Genomic DNA, 13576 nt, shown 5'->3' with positions numbered 1-13576 from the left:
GTGCTGGGATGACTTCATTTTATGCTGTATATATAAATGATTTAGATGATGGAAGAGATGGCTTTCTTGCCAAGCTTGCAGATGATACGAAGATTGGTGGAGGGGCAGGGGTAGTGTTGAGGAAACAGGTATGATGCAGAGGATTTAGACAGATTAGGAGAATGAGCAAGAAAGTTGCAAATGAAATACGATGTTGGGAAATGCATCGTCAAGCACTTTGGTAGTAGAAATAAATGTGCGGACTATTTTCTAAACGGGGAGAAAATCCAGGAAACTGAGAGGCAGAGGGACTTGGGAGTCCTTGTGCAGATCACCCCGAAGGTTAACTTGCATGCTGAGTCAGTAGTGAGGAAGGCAAATGCCATGTTAGTATTCATTTCAAGAGGTCTAGAATATAAGAGCAAGGATGTGATGCTGAGGCTTTATAAGGCACTGGTGAGGCCTCACCTTGGGTATTGTGAACAGTTTTTGGGCTCCTCTTCAAAGAAAAGATTGCTGGCATTGGAGAGGGTCCAGAGGAGGTTCACAAGGATGATTCCAGGAATGAAAGGGTTATTATATGAGGAACGTTTGATGGCTCTGGGTCTGTACTCACTAGAATTCAGAAGGATGAGAGGGAACCTCATTGAAACCTTTTGAATGTTGAAAGGCCTAGACAGAGTAGATGAGGAAAGGATATTTCCCACGGTGGGAAAGTCTAGGACAACAGGGCATAGCCTCAGGATGCAGGAGTGCCCTTTCAAAACAGAGATGCGGAGAAATTCTTTTAGCCACGTTCTGATCCATGCTCTAAGTCCATCACCTTTACCCGTAATACTCCTAGCATTAAAACACACACACTTCAAAATTGTATCTATTTTGCTCCTGCCTGTTTTTACTGGCCTTGACATGTACCTTTCTTTCCAATCCTCCACTTTCTGATCCTGTGCTCTGACTCCCAAGTCCACCGTTAATCCAGTTTGAACCTTCTCAACTAGCACTTGTGTAGTCCCATCCAAGATTTTAGGGGCCTCCAGCTTAGGTGCAATCTGTCCCTCCTATACAGGTCACCCCTACCCAAGAAGAGGTTCCAATGATCCAAGAACCTGAAACCCTGCCTCCTGCACCAGTCGCTCAGCCACTCTTTCACCTGTACTATAATCCCATTCCTGCCCTGACTAACACATGGCACTGGGAGTAATCCAGAGATTACTACCTTGGAGGTCCCGCTCTTCTGTGCAGGATTTCTTTACCCTTTCCACCGATGCCATTGGTGCCAATGTGCACCGTGACTTCTAGCTGCTCACTCTCCCCCTTGACAATATTCTGCAGCCGCTCTGAGACATATAGCACCTGGGAGGTAACACACCACCCTGGCAACTCTTTTGTGGCCACAGAAATTCCGATCTGTCCCCTAACTGTTGAGTCTTCTATCACTATTTCTCTGCCTGACTTTACCCTTCTCTGCAGTGCCTCAGAGCTGGCCTAGTTGCTGTGCCCTGATAGGTCATCTCCCCAAAGAGGATACTTTTTGTTTCTCAGGGGAATGGCAGGAAATCCTGCACTAACAGCTTAGTCCTGGTACTCACCCATCTTCTAGCCCTCACTCTTGGGTGTGACTACCTCAGTAAAAGTTTAATCTTTTATCTGTCATGCTTCCTCTTCTGATCTTTCTCTATGCCAATTTTCCCAGTGAACCTTAAGCAACTCTCCCATCACACCATAATTACAATGACTTACACTGAAGACACTAACTATACACATATGCTGTCCCTCAGTTTGCATATAATAGATTGGTTACACATGGTCATAATGTTGTAAAGGATTATTAACCGCTACCTCATTCTTCATTACATAAAACCAATGCCAGACTTTTAAGAGCAAAACCACCACTTACCCATAACATCACGAACAAATTCCGGGGGCGGCCGTGGAGCCCACTCCTTCGGTTTCTCACCGATTAACACTTGTTTATCCTGCAATAAATGCAGATTTAGAAACTAAACTTATTACAAATTAACCCTCACAACAGAAACAGGCCCACCTCTTCCTGGGGCAGGGGTGTTGGGGGATAACGTCTCCTCACCCCTAGTGGGGATCGTACCACATTCCACATTCGGTGGGTACTGCTCTTTCTTCCCCCTTTCCCACCCTCTTCAGCAGGGCCCTTCCCACCCCCACTCTCTCCAGTGGGTTTATTCTCTCCCCCACCCCTCTCTCCAGAGGGTTTCTCCCCCACCCCACTCTCTCCAGAGGGTTTCTCCCCCCCCACTCTCTCCAGAGGGTTTCTCCCCCCCTCCAGAGGGTTTCTTCCCCCCCAACTCTCTCCAGTGGGGAGTTTCCACATCCACCACTGTTATTTTGTCGGATTTCCAGAAGGCCTTTGACAAGCTGCTGCACATGAGGCTGCTAAACAAAATAAGAGCCCATGGCATTACAAGGTATGATAGAAGATTGGCTGACTAGCAGAAGGTAAAGAGTAGGAATACTCTGCTGGTAATTAGTGGTGTTTTATAGGGGGTCAGAATAGGGTGCTTTATTATCACATTACATGCCAATGGTCTGGATGATGGAATTGATGGCTTTGTGGCAATTTGGGGATGACAGACGGGTGAGGCAGGTGATGTTGAGGAAGTAGGGAGTACGTAGAAGGAATCAGACAGAAGCACCATACTAGTAGTCCGGGTACGACCTACTGAAGGCTATCTTAAGAGCGAAAGAACAATTCCGACTGAGGTTAGAGACAGAACCTGGCAGGGTTTACTTCCTGCAAAGCGAAGCCTAACAACATGAATGCCACTCTCCCTCGCTCCGGTGCAGAGGAGATCCGGATCCCTACCCAAACATCAGGCCAGCAGAACCATATCCGTACCTCCCCCTCCAGCTTAGTAAAAACCTCCCTAACCCTATCTTTACATCACCGGATTTCTCATCAGCCGCTCGAGCTTGAGCCGCTGCTCCTCGGCCGCTGTGCGGGGAATGACCAGGGCCTGCTGCGGCCGCCCACCGCGCTCCGGCTCCACCGCCGCCATCTTGCTGCTGGCGCGGACTCGGCGGGGTGACGTTACGTGTATTTCTGGCGCCGACAACAAAAGACGCAGGCGCAGAAAGATGTCGTCAGAACTGAGACGGGGGGGTGGGATTGTTAGCGACGGAAAGGCCGCTACCTGCACCATGTTCTCCCTAATTTATATTCTATGCCCCAACTAATGACGGCACGTTGAAAGAAAAAGTTCAATGTGATTCCTCCTTGGTATATGCAATGTAAGTCTGAGACAGAATGGTGTAGACCTGGAGCGGTGATTAAGTGTCTTGGCCCGAAACGTCGGCTGTTTACTCTTGGACAGATGCAGCTGACTCCGGGTCCACCAATGCACAGTATCTGATGCCCTCCACCTCGCAGTCCATGTATCACAGGCCCTTCGCCTCACGATGCTGTGCCGAACATCTACCTACCTCAGAAATTACCTCGGGTTACCCATAGCCCTCTATTTTTCTAAGCTCCATGTACCTGTCCAGGTGTCTCTTAAAAGACCCTATCGTATCCGCCTCCACCAGCGTCGCTGGCAGCCCATCCCACACACTCACCACTCTCTGAGTAAAAAACTTGCCCCTGACATCTCCTCTGTACCTACTTCTAAGCACCTTAAACCTGTGCCCTCTCATATAAGCCTTGCTCTTCACCCAAATGGCCTACCTGGAGAGGTGACAATGGAGGGATCCTGCTGGAGGTCTCAGGTAGTGCCAACTGCTGGGTGTTTCCTGATGGCTACGCTGGGCTATGGCGTGGTGCTGGTATGGGGCAGTCCTGGCTTACGAGGACTGCCTCACCACACTGTTAGCACAAGTCTCTCTGCGGGGCCAGTGCAGCATTGGTCGTACCTGTCTCACAGGCTTCTCCGCGTCAGTTTCCTCCTCCGCCTCGTTGACACAAGTCTGGGTTCATGGTATACAGAGCATCACTGGAATACCTTGGGGGGGCTAACATTGCGTCTGCCCGCTCCACCTCAGCCAGTGATGATGGTGATGTCAGATGAACATGCTGCCAAAGGCACGGAGGACAAGCTCTTCCTGGGCTGTGGGAGGGAAATGGGGTAGCCATGCCAAGCACGGTGATGGAGATCTGCCATAAATGCCCCCAGGACGTCTCCCACATGGCGCCGCCTGCTGCCCAGTTTTCCCTCATTGCTTTCTCCAATGGCCTCTGCTCAAAACACCGCTACGAGAGCCCTGTAGTCACGCTGCTCAGCTGACATTAGGTCAAAAAGACCCGCAGGGCATCCCCCTCCAGCGCCAAGGGCAAGGTTCGTCGTCAGTGGGGCTCCAGCCGGTATGCTACGCAGCAAGTTTGACTTGCACCAGGTAAGGCTGAAGGTGGTTAGTACCGTTATATCTGTAGAACTTCAGTGTGGACCTTGTGGCGTGAATCACTGGCACTCGTTGTTCCATGGCTGCAGTGCCTTGGGTTCCCTGGCGGGCCACAAGGGTGGCAGGTGATGCACTCCACTGTGTCCTCTGGGTTGGGGAGCCTTGCTTCATCCAGGTTCTCTGGGAAGGCATGATACTCAGCTCCCAGGTTCTCCCTCCGGGTTAGCATCTCATCTTCAGGAATGTGGCCCAGGGTTGTGGGGCAGGCATACCACTCCATCCCTTGACTGATTCCCAGGGTCTTAAGAAGATGTATAAGCTGCTGAGAGTCATTGATCGTGTGGATAGTCAGAGGCTTTTTCCCAGGGCTGAAATGGCTAGCATGAGAGGGCACAGTTTTAAGGTGCTTAGAAGCAGGTACAGAGGAGATGTCAGGGGTAAGTTTTTTACGCAGAGAGTGGTGAGTGCATGGAATGGGCTGCCGGTGACGTTGGTGGAGGCGGATACTATAGGGTCTTTTAAGAGAATCCTGCACAGGTATATGGCACTCAGAAAAATAGAGGGCTATGGGTATCCCTAGGTAATTTCTAAGGTAAGGACATGTTCGGCACGGCTTTGTGGGCTGAAGGGCCTGTATTGTGCTGTAGGCTTTCTGTGTTTCTGTGTAACACACAGAGCACCAATGCTCAGTGAGAACCAAATCAGACACATACAGGTGGAGGGAGATGGTTATTACACTGTCCAGTTACAGTCAGGGTGTCCCACGAACACAGAAATGAACACTTTATAGCCCGAACTAAAATGTAACAATAAATTAACTTGAACATCCCACCATAATCCCACGAACGCATTTTAAAACACAACAATAAATAGTCAAACACAAGGAATTCTGCAGATGCTGGAAATTCAAGCAACACACATCAAAGTTGCTGGTGAACGCAGCAGGCCAGGCAGCATCTCTAGGAAGAGGCACAGTCGACGTTTCAGGCCAAGACCCTTCGTCAAGGCATCCAATATTCCATCACTATTCCCCTTCCGCCACCAAGGCCCAATCTTCATCTCCCAAATCATTTCCCTTGCACCTGCCGTGATCATAGCTCCCAGGCGTTCCAACAGATCTCTCTCTAAGATTGTGCTTTTGTGACTGTTGCAAACCCAGATACACATCGTCGTACTCATACCTCAGTTTTATCGGACATTTCCATCAGAGGGCTGATACTTGTCATTCTGTAAGGAGTTGTTTAAACTCCTCTGAGGAGATCTGAAAGACAGCTTCTGCTATGGTACAACTCAAAGCAGTGTGGTGGTCTTCAGTTTACTGGGTCCATGGTCCTTTTTCTGCCTTTCCTTTGTCTTTTGACTGACAATTGTCTTCTCTATGCCCTGTCTTCCACAATTACTGCACTGTTCTTACAATCCAGGGCTTCTGTGTATGCCTCATCATTTCCTATCAGAAACATTCCACATTGCCTTGCCTGTTCTGTCTTACATCTGCCACTGTGGCTGCACAGTCTCCTGTTTTTCTCCTCTCTACTTTTGCTTTTATTGCCAGTTAAGACTTTCATTCAATGTATGTGTGGTAAACCACATATATATGTTGTAACTGGGTTACCTGTCTGGACACGCCCCTCTGCTGACTGCCCCTGTGACTCCTCCCACAGGCCCCTGAATAAAGGTGACTTCACCCTGCCCCTCCTCCTCAGTCCAGGGGCAGACACTCAGCATGCTGGAAGTCATATTTTACTGCGAATAAAAGCCTTTCAGTATTCACCCTACTTCAGTCTTTTGGAGTAATTGATGGTGCATCAATGTGGCCAATGTGTAGCCCTGTTTTTATTATCTGGGTCAGATGTGGACCCATGCCATCATTCAGAAATGTAAGTAGACATAATTTTGGTCACTGTGCTGCTCAAATGACAGACTTTTTCACTCTGCATAGTCCTCAACTTTCTCCTTGCATAATTAAAGTGACCTTGGTGCAATTCACCTGTCCTTTGCCTATCACATTCTTAACTACCGCAGTAAGGTATCCCAGTTTGTCCTTTGGGAAATCTGTATCTCCCATTAAGCCAATTTTCAGTTTGGATATGGCGAGGTAATGTAGAGCAGTTCTACCTGGGTATTTTAGCCCAGGGGTCCCCAACCTTTTTTGCACCATGGACCAGTTTAATATTGACAATATTCTTGCAGCCAACCCGGGGGAGGGGTAGGGTTGCCAACGGACAAGAGTAGCAGTCAAATAGGGGACACTTGCGTTTATGCCGAGAAAGACTACCATGACCATGAAGCCTTGCATGCGTGTACGTGCTGATTTTTTCTACAGATCGTTTTTGGCAATCCTGTTCAGTGAAACTACACTGTACATACATTATTTCTACTTTATATAGGCTGTGTATTTATCATATCATTCCTGCTTTTACTATATGTCAGTGTTAGTTTAGGTTTCATGTGTTAGTTGGTAGGTTATTTTTTGGGTCTGGGAATGCTCAAAAATTTTTCCCATATAAATTACTGTAATGGCAATTGCTTCTTCGCTTTACGCCATTTCGGCATGAAAGGTTTCATAGAAACATAGAAAACATAGAAGCTTCATACTAGCTTCATAGAAGTGTCATAGGAGCGCTCTACCTTAGTGGGGGAAATACGGCACAAGGGCAGTCCCGTATGGGACAAACCAATTTAGCCCAATGTATGGGATGTCCTGGCTAATACAGGACAGTTGGCAACCCTAGGGGTGGGGTGTTAATCACGACCGGAATATAGGTGATAAGTCAACTATAAGTCACTTATAAATGGCTAATACACTCAATTTCGTTTCTAAAAAGGCTTATCTAATGAATTTAATATTAAACACACAGCACATATTTTCCTTGCATGAATATAGTGATAAGTCAATTATAAGTCAATAGCATCATAACATTTTAAGTAACGTTTGGATATTAAACACACAGCACACATTTTCCTCGTATGAACATATAAAATCATTACAACACACCAATATCGCCGAATCAGTGGGAGCCCTGGGCTTGTTTCCCTGCAACAAGACAGTACCATCGAGGGGTGATGGGAGACAGTGATACTCGAAGGGGATTCCTTATGTCCAGTCTATTCCGCAATTTAGTTTTCATTGCATTCATTGCAGAGATATGTTGGAAATGGAAGCAACGTTTTCAGTGCTTTCGTGGCTATCTCAGGATATTCAGCCTTGACTTTGATCCAGAATGCAGGCAGAGATGTTATGTCAAACATACTTTTCAGCCTGCCGTCGTTGATCTCCTTCCCTCGCTGACATGGATGACGCGTGCGTAATGACCTCGCGTGCATTCAAGCTCAACAGTGGGCGTGACAGGGAATGTCATAGTCATAGTCATACTTCATTGATCCCGGGGGGAATTGGTTTTTGTTACAGTTGCACCATAAATAATTAAATAGTAATATGTAAATTATGCCAGGAAATAAGGCCAGGAATGAGGAAAGGTGCAGCTGACTCCTATCGCCAAATCATATCGTTTCCTCGCGGCCCGGTAGCACATGCTTTGTGGCCCGGTACGGGTCCGCGGCCCGGTGGTTGGGGACCACTGCCCCACAGTCTTCCGGACAGTCGAGAAGGGTGCTAGTTTGGAGGCACCCACTGCAACCTTGTGAATCTTATTACAAGTCCTATCAGTCAAATCATCACAATGTTCTGGGGCTGCCCTTGGACATACACTACCTACCACTTGCCCTGAGATCTAGGGGTTCTAAGCTTGTTTGGAGATTGCTACTCTGCTTAGTGCATGATAAAACTGTTACTATTACTGTGACTTTTTCATACTTGCCCTTCTCTTGTCCCTTCCACCGAGCATTTACTCAGGGATTGTTCCAATTGGAAGTAACCCTTCTCTACTATTTTTTTTGCACCAACTTATGGCTACGGTGCGCTACCACCTGCATGAGGGATCTTTCCAAGTTTCACATTACCTTATTCATTTCCTCCAGCATTCTTTTTTCCTTAGAGTATCTGTAATTCTCACTTGCAAGCCTATTTCTCAAATTAAGTTGGTTAGTCAATCGATTTCCCAAATAAATTGCAACCAATACCACCTGAAACTTATCAGCCTGTTACCCAGACACCATAATCTCCTGCTCTCCTACATGAAACTCCTCATGCTTGAAGATCTCTTTTTACCACAACTTACAGCCACACTCGACTATTGGGTTACTCCTTAACCGAACAGGGTAGTATTTCAACACAAGAGATTCTGCAGATGCTGGAAATTTTAGAAACAAAGAAACATAGAAAGCCTGCAGCACAATACAGGCCCTTCGGCCCACAAAGCTGTGCCGAACATGTCCTTACTATAGAAATTACCTCAGGTTACCCATAGCCTCTATTTTTCCTAAGAAACTCCAGGAGTCTCTTCTTTCTTTCTTTCTTCCTTTCTTTATCTTTTTATTGATTTAAAAGGAATATAAATACAAACAAGAGGAGAATTATATAATCAATAACAATACAGAGATCGAAATAGACATTATCAAAATCATACATAGTGTTAAGCTAGTATATAATATATAATAAAAAATGAATTGATAAGAGGAGTCTCTTAAAAGACCCTATCGTATCTGCCTCCACCACTGTTGTCAGCAGCCCATTCCATGCACTCACAGCTCTGTATAAAAAACTTACCTCTGACATCTCCTCTGTACCTATTTCCAAGCAATTTAAAACTGTGCCCTCTCATGCTATCCATTTCAGCCCTGGAGAAAAGCCTCTGAATATCTACATGATGCCTCTCATCATCTTATACACCTCTATCAGGTCACCTCTCATCCTCCGTCGCTCCAAGGAGAAAAGGTCAGGTTCACTCAACCTAATCTCATAAGGCATGCTCCCCAATCCAGGAAATATTCTTGTAAATCTCCTCTGCACCCTTTCTATAGTTTCCACGTCCTTCCTGTAGTGAGGTGAACAGAACTGAGCACAGTACTCCAAGTGGGGTCTGACCAAGGTCCTATATAGCTGTAACATTACCTCTCGGCTCCTAAACTTAATCCCACGATAGATGAATGCGTTCTTAACCACAGAGTCAACCTGCACAGCAGCTTTGAGTGTCCTATGGACTTGGATCCCAAGACCCCTCTGATCCTCCACGCTGTCAAGAGTCTTACCATTAATACTATATTCTGCCACCATATTTGACTTACCAAAATAAATCACCTCACACTTATCTGGGTTGAACACCATCTGCCACTTCTCAGCCTAGTTTTGCATCCTATCAATGTCCCGCTGTAACCTCTGATAGCCCTCCACATTATTCACAACACCCCCAATCTTTGTTCAGCAAATTTACTAACCCATCCCTCCACTTCCTCATCCAGGTCATTTATAAAAATCACGAAGAGTAAGGGTTCCAGAACAGATCCATGAGGCACACCACCGGTCACCGACCTCCATGCAGAACATGACCACTCTTTGCCTTCTGTGGGCAAGCCAGTTCTGGATCCACAAAGCAAGGTCCCCTTGGATCCCATGCCTCCTTACTTTCTCAATAAGCCTTGCATGGGGTACTTTATCAAATGCCTTGCTGAAATCCATATACACTATATCTACTGCTCTACCTTCATCAATGTGTTTAGTCACATCCTCAAAAAATTCACTCAGGCTCGTAATGCATGACCTGCCTTTCACAAAGCCATACTGACTATTCCTAATCTGTCATAACCATGGATTTGGCAGCGCAGTAGATAGGGCAATTGCGCTTGTGAATCTGCACGTGTCAGCTAATTATTATTTAATTGTGATAGTATTTAACTTCATACTTGTCGTAGTGCTTGTTGAGACTTGGACAGAACGCAGCAACACTTCGCTGCCTGTTTGCTTTTGGCCTTCCCTAGAAAATTGGACTTTGGAGGGTTCCAGGGAATACCTACTGTTGTACATTGGTTTCTGCGAATAAGTACATTTGGGCAGTGGGTTCCAGGGAATAGGTACTGTAGGGCGGTGGGTTCTTGGGAATAAGTACTGTTGGACAGTGGTTTCAGGGAATATGTACTCTTAGGTAGCGGGTTCCAAGGAATAAGTACCGTTGGACATTCCAGGGCATCGGTACTGTCGTGCAGTAAGTTCCGAGGAATAACTTCTGTTGGAGATTGTGTTCCAGGGATTAATTACTGTCGGGCACTGGGTTCCAGGGATTAAGTATTGTTTGACAATGGTTTCCAGGGAGTAAGTACTGTTGGACAGTAGGGTCCAAGGAATAATTGCTATTGGACAGTATGTTTCAGGAAATAAGTACTCCTGGGTAGCGGGTTCCAGGGAGTAGGAACTGTTGGACAGTGCATTCCATGAAATAACTGCTGTTGCAGAGTGGGTACAGGGAATAAGTACTGTAGGGCGGTGGGTTCTGGGGAATACATGCTGTTGAGCTGTGAGTTGCAGGAAATAAGTACTGTTGGACAGGGAGTTGCAGGGAATAAGATTAGTTGGGCAGTGGTTGCAGGGAATAAGTACTTTTCGACACTGTGTACCAGTGAAAAAGAACTGTTGGGAAGTGAGTCCCAGGGAACAAGAACTCTTGGGCAGGGGGTTCTGGGGAATAGGTACTGCTGAGTTCCATAGCCCTCTATTTTTCTGAGCTCTGTGTATCTATCCAGGAGTCTATTAAAACACCCTATTGTACCCACCTCCATCACCGTCCTTATCAATCTTCTGCACCCCTTCTATACTTCCCACATCCTTCCTGTAGTGAAGTAACCAGAACTGAGCACAGTGCTCCAACTGGAGTCTGACCAGGGTCCTATATAGCTGTAACATTACCTCTCGGCTCTTAAACTCAATCCCACAGTTGATGAAGGTCAAGGCACCGTATGCCTTCTTAACCACAGAGTCAACCTGCGCAGCACCATTGAGTGTCCTATGGACTCAGACCCCAAGATCCCTCTGATCCTCCACACTGCCAAGAGTCCTACCATTAATACTACATTCTGCCATCATATTTGACCTACCACTCACACTTCTGCCACTTCTCTGCCCAACTCCATCTGCCACTTCTCAGCCCAGTTTTGCATCCTATCAATCTCCCGCTGTAACCTCTGACAGCACTCCACATTATCCACAACACCCCCAACCTCTGTGTCATCAGCAAATTTACTAACCCACAGCTCCTCTTCATCATCCAGGTCACTTATAAGAATCACGAATAGAAGGGGTCCCAGAACAGATCCCTGAGGTCACCAACCTCCATGCAGAATATGACCCATCTACAACCCCTCTTTGCCTTCAGTGGGCAAGCCAATTCTGGACCCACAAAGCAAAGCCCCCTTGGATCCCATGCCTCCTTACTTTCTCAATAAGGCCTTGCATAGAGTACCTTATTAAATGCCTTGCTGAAACCCATTTACACTACATCTACTGTTCTACCTTCATCAATGTGTTTAGTCACATCCTCAAAAAAATTCAATCAGGCTCGTAAGGCATGACCTGCCTTTCACAGGGTCATGCTGACTATTCCTAATCATATTATACCTCTCCAAATGTTCATAAGTCCTGCCTCTCAGGATCTTCTCCATCAACTCACTGGTCTATAATTTCCTAGGCTATCTCTACTCCTTTTCTTAAATAAGGGAACAACTTCTGCAACCCTCCAATCCTCCAGAACCTCTCCCAACCGAGTAACTACTGTTGGACAACGGGTTCCAGGGCATAAGCACTGTGTGCTGTGAGTTCTATGGAATAAATGCTGTTGGACAGTGCGTTTCAGGGTATAAGTACCCTTGGGTAGCGGGTTTCAGGGAATAAGTACTATTGGACTGTGGGTTCCGGGAAATAAGAACTCTTGGACAGTGGGTTCCAGGGAATAAGGACTGTTGGGTATTGAGTTCCGGGGAATAGCAACACTCACAACACGCTGGAGGAACTCAGCAGGTAGGGCAGCATCTGTGGAAAAGATCGGTCGACGTTTCCGGCCGGAACCCTTTGTCAGGACTAACTGAAAGAAGAGATAGTAAGAGATTTAAAAGCAGGAGGGGGAGATGGAGATCCGAAATGATTGGAGAAAACTGGAGGGGGAGGGATAGAGCCAAGAGCTGGACAGGTGATTGGCAAAAGGGATATGAGAAGGTCATGGGACAGGAGGCCCAGGGAGAAAGAAAGGGGGAGGGGGGAAGCCCAGAGGATGGGCAAGGGGTATAGTGAGAGGGACAGAGGGAGAAAAAGGAGAGAGAGAGAAAAAAAATATATATATATAATAAATAAATAATAACAGATGGGGTACGAAGGGGACATGGGGTATTAACGGAAGTTAGAGAAGAGTTAGGCATGAATATTGACTTCTCTAACTTCCGTTAATGCCCCACCTCCCCTTCGTACCCCATCCGTTATTTATTTATATATATATATATATTATACATAAATAATAAAATTATATGTTTATATATTTTTTTCTCTCTCCTTTTTCTCCCTCTGTCCCTCTCACTATAATCCTTGCCCATTTAATAAACCCTCCTGGATACACTTAACAAATTCTGCCTCATCTAAAATCCTTGCACTGAGAAAGTCCTAGTTTATATTTGGGAAGATGAAATCCCCCATGGTAACAATCCTTAATCTGATCACATATCTTTTCCTGAATTTCCTGGTGGTTATGGGGTTGGGGGGGGTCTCTAATTCTGATGTCTAATTATTTCTATAAATTACAATGTCACCATTAGTTTATTTACCTCCACCCAAAGTGAAATTACAATTTGACTAGTTAGTTTCTTCTTTTCCAGTGCATTTCCTTCTTTTAGCATACCACTGGAAATGAGTTAAGGAGATTGCAAGATCTGGTAATAGAGTGGCTTCACAATTCAACAGTGAACAGCTCAGCAGGTCAACACCATCTCTGGAGAGGAATAAACATTTAACGTTTCAGGCTGAGATCCTTCATCAGGACTTGAGACTTAATCAGGTCTTTGCCTAAAATGTCAACTGTTTGTTCCTCTCCATCAGTTGCTGCCTGACCTGCTCCCTCATTCTGTGTGTTTTGCTCTGAATTTCCAACGTATGTCGAATCCCTTGTGTTTAACAGTAAACAGTTGTTTGTTTCCATTCTGCATACGAGTCCATTCAACCCATCAGCTCTCTGCAAGCTTGCCCTATGTTCTCCTCACGTCCTCAATGAACGTACTGGAGCATAGTACCAGTATATATTAGACACAACTCAGGGCTGCTGACTGAAGACCTCAAGGTGAGGACAATGAGCGGTGACCC

The 13576-nt window shown here is 46.1% G+C and overlaps 1 protein-coding gene across 2 annotated transcripts in view; it reads right to left on the bottom strand.

Moving 5' to 3' along the window:
- prkrip1 (PRKR interacting protein 1) overlaps window positions 1–3053 on the bottom strand; it is a 40771-nt gene extending 37718 nt beyond the window's left edge. For both annotated transcript variants that reach the window (XM_072243710.1, XM_072243709.1), the window contains exons 1-2: window positions 2901–3053; window positions 1877–1955 (exon numbers count right to left, since the gene is read on the bottom strand). In XM_072243710.1, the coding sequence (XP_072099811.1) occupies window positions 1877–1955; window positions 2901–3011 (190 nt within the window). In that variant the 5' untranslated portion in view covers window positions 3012–3053. The remainder of the gene's footprint in view (window positions 1–1876; window positions 1956–2900) is intronic.
- Between the last annotated feature and the right edge of the window lie 10523 nt (window positions 3054–13576).

This window comes from Mobula birostris, chromosome 25 (assembly GCF_030028105.1).
Source record: "Mobula birostris isolate sMobBir1 chromosome 25, sMobBir1.hap1, whole genome shotgun sequence".
NCBI lineage: Eukaryota > Metazoa > Chordata > Chondrichthyes > Myliobatiformes > Myliobatidae > Mobula > Mobula birostris.
This window is presented reverse-complemented; position numbering and strand designations above follow the sequence as displayed.